Consider the following 11,518-nt stretch of genomic DNA (forward strand, 5'->3'; position numbering starts at 1 on the left):
ACATCCAAGCCGTCACCAAAACCTGCCGGTCTCAGCTCCGCAACATTGCCAAGATCCGCCCTTTCCTCTCCATCCAAACCGCTACCCTGCTAATTCAAGCTCTCATCCTATCCCGTCTGGACTACTGCACTAGCCTTCTCTCTGATCTCCCATCCTCGTGTCTCTCTCCACTTCAATCCATACTTCATGCTGCTGCCCGGATTATCTTTGTCCAGAAACGCTCTGGACATATCACTCCCCTCCTCAAAAACCTCCAATGGCTACCAATCAATCTGCGCATCAGGCAGAAACTCCTCACCCTGGGCTTCAAGGCTGTCCATCACCTCGCCCCCCTCCTACCTCACCTCCCTTCTCTCCTTCTACTGCCCAGCCCGCACCCTCCGCTCCTCCACCACTAATCTCCTCACTGTACCTCGCTCTCGCCTGTCCCGCCATCGACCCCCGGCCCACGTCATCCCCCGGGCCTGGAATGCCCTCCCTCTGCCCATCCGCCAAGCTAGCTCTCTTCCTTCCTTCAAGGCCCTGCTGAGAGCTCACCTCCTCCAGGAGGCCTTCCCAGACTGAGCCCCTTCTTTCCTCTCCCCCTCGTCCCCCTCTCCATCCCCCCGCCTTACCGCCTTCCCCTCCCCACAGCACCTGTATATATGTATATATGGTTGTACATATTTATTACTCTGTTTATTTATTTATTTATTTATTTTACTTGTACATTTCTATCCTACTTATTTTATTTTGTTGGTATGTTTGGTTCTGTTCTCTGTCTCCCCCTTTTAGACTGTGAGCCCACTATCGGGTAGGGACTGTCTCTATGTGATGCCAATTTGTACTTCCCAAGCGCTTAGTACAGTGCTCTGCACATAGTAAGCGCTCAATAAATACGATTGATTGATTGATTGATTGATCAGGTTGTCCCACGTGGGGTTCACACAGTCTTAATCCCCGTTTTACAGATGAGGGAACTGAGGCCCAGAGAATAATAATAGTAATAATAATAATGGCATTTATTAATTGCTTATTATGTGCAAAGCACTGTCCTGAGCGCTGGGGAGGTTACAAGGAGATCAGGTTGTCCCACGTGGGGCTCACGGTCTTAATCCCCGTTTTACAGATGAGGGAACTGAGGCCCAGAGAATAATAATAATGGCGTTTATTAAGCGCTTATTGTGTGCAAAGCACTGTTCTAAGCGCTGGGGAGTTTACAAGGTGATCAGGTTGTCCCACGGGGGGCTCACAGTTTTAGTCCCCATTTTACAGATGAGGGAACTGAGGCCCAGAGAAGAAGAATAATGGCATTTATTAAGCACTTATTATGTACAAAACACTGTTCTAAGAGCTGGGGAGGTTACAAGGTGATGAGGTGGGCCCACGGGGGGCTCACAGTCTTAGTCCCCAATTTACAGATGAGGGAACTGAGGCACAGAGATGAATAATAATGGCATTTATTAAGCGCTTATTCGGTGCAAAGCACTGTTCTGAGCGCTGGGGAGGTTACAGGGTGATCAGGTTGCCTCACGTGGGACTCACAGTCCGAATCCCCGTTTTACAGATGAGGGAACTGAGTCCCAGAGACTAATAATAATGATAATAATGGCATTTATTAAGCGCTTATTATGTGCAAAGCACTGTTCTAAGCGCTGGGGAGGTTACAAGGAGATCAGGTTGTCCCACGTGGGGTTCACGTTCTTAATCCCCGTTTTACAGATGAGGGAACTGAGGCCCAGAGAATAATAATAATGGCATTTATTAAGTGCTTATTCTGTGCAAAGCACTGTTCTGAGCGCTGGGGAGGTTACAAGGTGATCAGGTTGTCCCACGTGGGGCTCACAGTCTTAGTCCCCATTTTACAGATGAGGGAATTGAGGCCCAGAGAATAATAATAATGGCATTTATTAAGCGCTTATTATGTGCAAAGCACTGCCCTGAGCGCTGGGGAGGTTACAAGGTGAAGAGGTTGTCCCACGGGGAGCTCACAGTCTTAATCCCCATTTTACAGATGAGGGAACTGAGGCCCAGATATGGCATTTATTAAGCGCTTATTATGTGCAAAACACTGTTCTGAGCGCTGGGGAGGTTACAAGGAGATCAGGTTGTCCCACGTGGGGCTCACAGTCTTAATCCCTGTTTTACAGATGTGGGAACTGAGGCCCAGAGAATAACAATAATGGCATTTATTAAGCGCTTATTATGTGCAAAGCACTGTTCTAAGCGCTGGGGAGGTTACAAGGAGATCAGGTTGTCCCACGTGGGGCTCACAGTCTTAATCCCCGTTTTACAGATGAGGGAACTGAGGCCCAGAGAATAACAATAATGGCATTTATTAAGCGCTTATTAAGTGCAAAGCGCTGTTCTAAGCACTGGGGAGGTTACAAGGAGATCAGGTTGCCTCACGTGGGGCTCACAGTCTTAATCCCCGTTTTACAGATGAGGGAACTGAGGCCCAGAGAAGAACACTAATGGCATTTATTAAGCGCTTATTATGTGCAAAGCACTGTTCTAAGCGCTGGGGAGGTTACAAGGTGATCAGGTTGTCCCACGGGGGGCTCACAGTTTTAGTCCCCATTTTACAGATGAGGGAACTGAGGCCCAGAGAAGAAGAATAATGGCATTTATTAAGCACTTATTATGTACAAAACACTGTTCTAAGAGCTGGGGAGGTTACAAGGTGATGAGGTGGGCCCACGGGGGGCTCACAGTCTTAGTCCCCAATTTACAGATGAGGGAACTGAGGCACAGAGATGAATAATAATGGCATTTATTAAGCGCTTATTATGTGCAAAGCACTGTCCTGAGCACTGGGGAGGTTACAAGGTGATCAGGTTGCCTCACGTGGGACTCACAGTCCGAATCCCCGTTTTACAGATGAGGGAACTGAGTCCCAGAGACTAATAATAATGATAATAATGGTGTTTATTAAGCGCTTATTGTGTGCAAAGCACTGTTCTAAGCGCTGGGGAGGTTACAAGGTGATCAGGTTGTCCCACGTGGGGCTCACAGTCTTAATCCCCGTTTTATAGATGAGGGAATTTAGGCCCAGAGAATAATAATAATAATGGCATTTGTTAAGCGTTTACTATGTGCAAAGCACTGTTCTAAGCGCTGGGGAGGTTACAAGGTGATCAGGTTGCCTCACGTGGGACTCACAGTCCGAATCCCCGTTTTACAGATGAGGGAACTGAGTCGCAGAGACTAATAATAATGATAATAATGGCGTTTATTAAGCGCTTATTGTGTGCAAAGCACTGTTCTAAGCGCTGGGGAGGTTACAAGGAGATCAGGTTGTCCCACGGGGGGTTCACGCTCTTAATCCCCGTTTTACGGATGAGGGAACTGAGGCCCAGAGAAGAATAATAATGGCATTTATTAAGCGCTTATTGTGTGCAAAGCACTGTTCTAAGCGCTGGGGAGGTTACAAGGTGATGAGGTTGTCCCACGTGGGGCTCACAGTCTGAATCCCCGTTTTACAGATGAGGGAACTGCGGCACAGAGACTAATAATAATGATAATAATGGCATTTATTAAGCGCTTTTTGTGTGCAAAACAGTGTCCTAAGTGCTGGGGAGGTTACAAGGTGATGAGGTCCCACGTGGGGCTCACAGTCTTAATCCCCATTTTACAGATGAGGGAACTGAGGCCCAGAGAATAATAATAATGGCATTTATTAAGCACTTATTCTGTGCAAAGCACTGTTCTGAGCACTGGGGAGGTTACAAGGTGATCAGGTTGCCTCAGGTGGGACTCACAGTCCGAATCCCCGTTTTACAGATGAGGGAACTGAGGCCCAGAGAATAATAATAATGGCATTTTTTAAGCGCTTATTATGTGCAAAGCATTGTTCTAAGCACTGGGGAGGTTACAAGGAGATCAGGTTGCCTCACGTGGGGCTCACAGTCTTAATCCCCGTTTTACAGATGAGGGAACTGAGGCCCAGAGAATAATAATAATGGCATTTATTAAGCGCTTATTATGTGCAAAGCACTGTTCTAAGCGCTGGGGAGGTTACAAGGAGATCAGGTTGTCCCACGTGGGGCTCACAGTCTTAATCCCCGTTTTACAGATGAGGGAACTGAGGCCCAGAGAATAATAATAATGGCATTTATTAAGCGCTTATTCTGTGCAAAGCACTGTTCTGAGCGCTGGGGAGGTTACAAGGTGATCAGGTTGCCTCACGTGGGACTCACAGTCCGAATCCCCGTTTTACAGATGAGGGAACTGAGGCCCAGAGAATAATAATAATGGCATTTATTAAGCGCTTATTATGTGCAAAGCGCTTATTATGTGCAAAGCGCTGTTCTAAGCACTGGGGAGGTTACAAGGAGATCAGGTTGCCTCACGTGGGGCTCACAGTCTTAATCCCCGTTTTGCAGATGAGGGAACTGAGGCCCAGAGAATAATAATAATGGCATTTATTAAGCGCTTATTATGTGCAAAGCACTGTTCTAAGCGCTGGGGAGGTTACAAGGAGATCAGGTTGTCCCACGTGGGGCTCACAGTCTTAATCCCCGTTTTACAGATGAGGGAACTGAGGCCCAGAGAAGTTAAGTGACTTGGCCAAAGTCACACAGCTGACAATTGGTGGAGTCGGGATTGGAACCCATGACCTCTGACTCCAAAGCCAGGGCTCTTTCCACTGAGCCACACTGCTTCTCTAAGTTACTTGCCCAAACCTGACAACTAGCAGAGGCAGGATTTGAACCCATGACCTCTGACTCCATAGCCCAGGCGCTTTCCACTGAGCGACGCTTCTTCTAATGATAATAATAATAGTGGTATTTGTTCAGCTCTTACTGTGTGCGAAGCACTGTTCTAAGCTCTGGGGTAGATACAACGTGATCAGGTTGTCCCCCGTGGGGCTCACAGCCTTAATCCCCATTTTACAGAGGAGGGAACTGAGGCCCAGAGAAATTAAGTGACTTGACCAAGGTCACACAGCAGACAAGTGGCGAAGCCAGGATTAGAACGCACGACCTGTGACTTCCAAGCCCGGGCTCTTGCCGCTAGTCCTTGCTGCTGCTCATATAAATGGTGTTTGTTAAGCGCTTACTATGTGCGAAGCACCGTTCTAAGCGCTGGGGGGATACAAGGTGATCAGGTTGTACCACGGGGGGCTCACAGTCTTTGTCCCCATTTTACAGATGGGGACTACTATTCTATTTATCTTGTTAATGATGTGCATTTAGCTCTACTTCTATTTGTTCTGACGACTTTGACACCTGTCTGCATGTTTTGTTTTCTTATCTGTCGCCCCCTTCTAGACTGTGAGCCAGTTGTTGGGTAGGGACCAGCTCTATGTGTCACCAACTTGTACTTCCCAAGCGCTTAGTACAGTGCTCTGCACACAGTAAGCGCTCAGTAAATACGGTTGAATGAATGAATGAATGCCCACAAAACGCTTACAGTGTAGAGAACATCAGTGGAATTTATCAAGTTACTAGACATGGTGCTCATCCACAAGCATCTTACAATTTGTCTCAATGATGTGGGCTCCCAAACTAGCTTCATTCCCACAAGCTCTTCCGCTAGGAAAAAGATTAGATTATTTTTAATAATAATAATAATGATGACATTTATTCAGCGCTTACTATGTGCGCTGTTCTAAGCATTGGGGGGGATACAAGGCAATCATCTTGTCCCATGTGAGGCTCACAATCTTAATCCCCATTTTACAGATGAGGTAACTGAGGCACAGAGAAGTGAAGTGACTTGCCCAAAGTCACACAGCTGACAAGTGGGGGAGCGGGATTTGAACCCATGACCTCAGACTTCCCAAGCCCGGGCTCTTTCCACTGAGCCACGCTGCTTCTGGGAGTTGGGAGGGAGGGGCCCCCTGGCCCACCGTCTGCCCTGACCTGAGGAGGTGGTGGTGATGATGATGATGGGATTTGTTAAGCGCTTACTATATGTGCGAAGCACTGTACTAAGCACTGGTGGGGGTACTAGGTGAGCAGCGTGGCTCTGGGGAAAGAGGCCGGGCTTCGCACATATGCTCTGCACATAGTAAGCGCTCAATAAATATCAATCAATCAATCAATCAATCGTATTTATTGAGCGCATACTATGTGCAGAGCACTGTACTAAGCGCTTGGGAAGTACAAATTGGCAACACATAGAGACAGTCCCTACCCAACAGTGGGCTCACAGTCTAAAAGAGTGGGCTCACAGTCTAAAATATGCACGGGCTTTGGAGTCAGAGGTCAAGGGTTCAAATCCTGGCTCCGCCAATTGTCAGCTGTGTGACTCTGGGCAAGTCACTTCACTTCTCTGTGCCTCAATTCCCTCCTCTGTAAAATGGGGATTAAGACTGTGAGCCCCCCGTGGGACAACCTGATCACCTTGTACCCCCCCAGCGTTTAGAACAGTGCTTTGCACATAGTAAGCGTTTAACAAACACCACTATTATGAGCAGCAGCAAGGACTAGTGGCAAGAGCCCGGGCTTGGGAGTCACAGGTCATGGATTCTAATCCCGGCTTCACCACTTGTCTGCTGTGTGACCTTGGGCAAGTCACTTCACTTCTCTGTGCCTCAGTTCCCTCATCTGTAAAATGGGGATTAAGACGGTGAGCCCCACGTGGGACAACCTGATCACCTTTTTAACCTCCCCAGTGCTTAGAACAGTGCACATAGTAAGCACTGAATAAATGTCATCATTATTATTACTATTATTATTAAAAATAATCTAATCTGCCCCTTAAAACAGTTTTTCTGCACATTGTAAAAAGTGCTGTAACATTCCTTCATGTGGCTTTTCTTGTGCATTTTGTGTCTTTTAAAAATAAGTTTAAACCTAGTAATAATAATTGGCATGTGTTAAGCGCTTACTATGTGCAAAGCACTGTTCTAAGCACTGGGGAGGATACAGGGTGATCAGGTTGTCCCACGTGGGGCTCACAGTCTTAATCCCCATTTTACAGATGAGGGAATTGAGGCCCAGAGAAGCTAAGTGACTTGCCCAAGATCACACAGCAGACATGTGGCGGAGTCGGGATTCGAACCCATGACCTCTGACTCCAAAGCCCGTGCTCTTTCCACTGAGCCAAAACCTAGTTTGAATCCGACTCAAGCACGTTTCAACAGTTTACAGTACAAAAGTTTTCAGCAGTCCTTTCTGAAATAAAAAATACACAGTGTTCAAAAGGAACATGGACCTAACTGAGCATATTTGTTAAACGCTGTCAATTTAGTGTGAAAATAAAGTTTAATAAGAACCGGAGAATATTAAAATGCTACTGCCGCGTCAGACCGAGAGTCTGAGTGCCTACGGGAATCGGGCGATGACTGCCATCCTGCCATTGAGAAGTATACGTCGAATATTCGTTCATTTGTATTTATTGAGTGCTTAGGGTGTGCAGAGCGTTGTACTAAGTGCTTGGGAAGAGTACAAGCACTTGTACTCAATCAGCAGCACGTCCTTTCTAGACTGTGAGCCCGTTGTGGGCAGAGATGGTCCTCTTGCTGAATTGTACTTTCCAAGTGCTTAGTACAGTGCTCAGCACACAGTAAGCACTCAATAAATACGACTGAATGAATTCTGTGCCAAGCTTACAGTAGACGAGGTTGGAGTCTAGAGGAGGGAGACAGACATCAATACAAATAAATAAAATTACTGATATGTGTATGTGTATATGTGTAGAAGCAGCAGCGTGGCTCAGTGGAAAGAGCACGGGCTTTGGAGTCAGAGGTCATGGGTTCGAATCCCGGCTCTACCACAAGTCTGCTGTGTGACCTTGGGCAAGTCACTTAACTTCTCTGAGCCTCAGTTACCTCATCTGTAAAAATGGGGATTAAGACTGTGAGCCCCACGTGGGACAACTTGATCACATTGTATCCCCCCCAGCGCTTAGAACAGTGCTTTGCACATAGTAAGTGCTTAACAAATGCCATTATTATTATTATTATTATTATAAATGCCGTGAAGCTGAGAGGAGGGAAGAGCAAAGGGAGCAAGTCAGGGCAACGCAGAAGGGAGTGGGAGATGAGGAAAAATCCTGACTGTTCCCCGCTTTTCCATACTCCGGATATTTCCTGCACTCCTGGTATTTTTCACCTGCCAACTTCCTGTGATAGCGTTTTTCATATGAGATTTAACGTCATAAGCAAATGTTAACAGTAGTACTGATGGTATTTTGGGATTGATTCAGTAACAATTAGACTGTAGAATGGAAGAAAAAAACCCATCATTTCTCCAAGCTGCTCTTCAAATCAGAACAATTTGATAGTTCATTCATTGTCGTATTTATTGAGCACTTACTGTGTGCAGAGCACTGTACTAAGCGCTTGGGAAGTACAAGTTGGCAACATAGAGAGATGGTCCCTACCCAACAGTGGGCTCACAGTCTAGAAGGGGGAGACAGAGAACAGAACAAAACATATTAACAAAATAAAGTAAATAGATAGTGTTCATGCTGACGATTCCATTAAAAAGGAAAAAAAAGGAACATCATTTTTCCAAGCTGCTCTTCAAATCAGAACAGTTTGATAGTGTTCATGCTGATGATTCCATTAAAAAGGAGCTACAGTTGCGGGGTTTTTTTTTTAACAGAAACTGAGGTCTTTTCTTTCAGGCTGCAGAAGATGTCAATGTCACTTTTGAAGATCAACAGAAGATTAATAAATTTGCTAGAAATACCAGTAGAATCTTCAAATCGGAACAGTTTGATAGTGTTCATGCTGATGATTCCATTAAAAAGGAGCTACAGTTGTGGTTTTTTTTTTTTACGGAAACTGAGGTCTTTTCTTTCAGGCTGCAGAAGATGTCAATGTCACTTTTGAAGATCAACAGAAGATTAATAAATTTGCTAGAAATACCAGTAGAATCACAGAGCTGAAAGAAGAAATAGAAGTGAAAAAGGTACTAGGAAAACAACCCTTATTGTACTTTTGGAAGTGCAGTGCAGTTGTTTTTTTCGTAAGCTAAAATGATGATGACTTATGAAACTCTTTAAAAACTGTTAACTTCGCAGGGAAAATATTGTAGAAATTTTAGATCACCAAGAGGAGATTGTGTTGTTTATTTCAAATACCTTTCCAATTTTGTGTAATACTTACAAAGTAATTAGGAAACTTATTTTCACAATGAAATTTAAATTAATACCCAGAACCCTGTACTGGAACATGTCTTTTCAAGTAGAACTTTTGTAACTTTAAAGATGTCATAAAATTATTACTGTCACTGTTATGGTATGATTACTTTTTTTATATAGAAACAACTGCAGAACTTGGAGGATGCTTGTGATGACATCATGATGCTGGATGATGATTCTTTAATGATCCCTTATCAAATTGGTGATGTTTTCATTAGCCATTCCCAAGATGAAACCCAAGAAATGTTGGAAGATGCAAAGGTTGGCAAGACATTTCTTTGTGTTTATAGTTTTATATTCATCCACATAGTTATCACTCAGTAAATACCTGTCATTATGTATGTGAGGATATTTATTACATGCTTTTTATTTGTAAAGTCCTATACTGAGCACTGAGGAAGAATACAGTAAAGAATGAGTAAGATGCTGTCTCTTTTCTTCAGGGGACTCACAATCTTAAAATGGTTCTGAAAGACTGGTGATGGGAACATGAAGGATGTAATAAAGATATTTCTGCTTTAAGGTGCAGAGATATGGGCAATTTTTACTCACTACATTTTGGTATGTTGAATTATAATAAATGACAAAAGGTTTTCTAAAATAGGAGTAGACGAGAAAGTTCAAACTCATAGACTATATTTATGATTCTTCCAAGCACTATTTGAGAACCAGCAGTTGTCAGGTGAAAATTAGTCATCTAATCACTTTCTCCTATGTCAGTTGGTTTTCTGTGTCATTTGGTTTCCTGTCTTTACATTTTAGAAAAATCTTCCTTTCTTCACAGATTAATATCAGCCATTCATTTCCCAAAAAATGCTCCAAAATAGATTGAAGAATATTAACGTAATATTATATTTTTTGAATTTTACAGAAAAATTTACAAGACGAGATTGAAGCATTAGAATCAAGAGTAACATCTATCCAGCGAGTGTTAGCTGACTTGAAAGTTCAGTTGTATGCCAAATTTGGGAGCAACATAAACCTTGAAGCAGATGATAGCTAAATGTTGAAAAATGCCGCTTTATATAAATTTGTTAAATACACTTGAAAATTGATAACTTTTCTTTATAGGATGTTGAAAGCAATGTCACTTTTTTTAGAACTTTTCAATCTTATGTTTCTAATTAAGGCATGCTTATTTGCAGATGCATACCATTATTTATTATTTTTTTAAAAGAACTGTGTTCCACTTTGTACTTGCAGAACAGTTACTGTATATCAAGGATATGGTCTTTGTTTTGTCTTTATTAAAATAATCTAGCCATCAGCATGTTTCTATATTTTCATTATAGTTTGAATTTGGAAAAAAAAATGCACTTAGGATCTGTCCCTCATTTGTCTTATTCTTCCGATTGTATAAGTTCATCAGCTGACAAGTCCCCTGAAACAAATGAATGGCAAAAGAGGGAATTAGAACACACAGTTTTCAGATTGATAGAGCAAACTGAAAACTGTGTGTTCTAATTCCCTCTTTTGCCATTCGTTTGTTTCAGGGGACTTTATATTTATATTTATTTTCATTTATATACATGAAAATACTTTGAAAAAGATAGTAAGGGAAACCTCATTTTACTCATCCCCATTGAAAGTTATTTTCCTCCTTTTGTATCATTGACTTAAGATTAAGATTGGTAAAATGATAGCCAGATAGGTCTGAAGATGGGCCTTAGCCGAGAATATCCCTTCAAAATTAATTTATAAGACTATTGCAAGCAAAGGGTACAAATATGCTGAATTGTCAGTCTATAATATGAAGCATAAGCCTCCTCTTTTTTTCCTGAACTTATTTGTTTTGATAATATCAGTAGGTAAATATAAATTTAATTGCACTCCCCCAAGCACTGAGTACAGTACAGTTGGCAAAAGTCAGGCAAATACTATTGATTGCCAATTTTTAACTTGGATATCATTGTGAGTCTTTAGTGAGTTGCCTATGTTAGCTTTCCAGCAGATGGCACTTTAATATCAAAACCAACCATCATTTAGATTGAAGTAAGGAATTATTTTAGTTTCTGAGCGCTATTACTAAGTACTGAGGTGTTGTAGTAAAGTAATTATTCTGTAGCTCTTAATAAGAACTAGAACCCGAATATTTTAAATAGCTGTAAATTACTAAAATTAAGGCTATTTGGTATCCCTGAAAAATTGCAGAGCACACTATGAACTTTAGTAATTGTACTCTCCGTGATGAATCAATCAATGCTCTCAAAAGTGATGACTTTTGGATGATTCACAGACCCTCCACATAGATCACCGCCCCCAAAACTTGAGCACTTAAAATGAACAGCATTAGAAAAGAAAGCAAAGTTCCCTCCATGTCTTGCCAATTGCAGGAACAGTGCATGCAAAGGCTAAGTAGATGTGGCCCAATAATTTTCACATTCAAATCCATGTGTTGAAAAAGCCTCAGAAACCTACTTTTTCTACAAACTAATCATTT

General features: G+C 42.8%; 1 protein-coding gene across 1 annotated transcript; it reads left to right on the plus strand.

Annotated features, from left to right (window-relative positions):
• Positions 1 to 8,723: 8,723 nt before the first annotated feature.
• Positions 8,724 to 10,339, plus strand: PFDN4 (prefoldin subunit 4; the record flags this gene model as incomplete). The annotated part of the gene is made up of 3 exons (XM_038750489.1): positions 8,724 to 8,846; positions 9,199 to 9,339; positions 9,950 to 10,339. Coding segments are annotated over 3 exons (396 nt in total), but the record flags the coding sequence as incomplete, so codon positions are not given.
• Positions 10,340 to 11,518: the final 1,179 nt, after the last annotated feature.

This window comes from Tachyglossus aculeatus, chromosome 8, assembly GCF_015852505.1.
Source record: "Tachyglossus aculeatus isolate mTacAcu1 chromosome 8, mTacAcu1.pri, whole genome shotgun sequence".
Classification (NCBI taxonomy): Eukaryota; Metazoa; Chordata; class Mammalia; order Monotremata; family Tachyglossidae; genus Tachyglossus; species Tachyglossus aculeatus.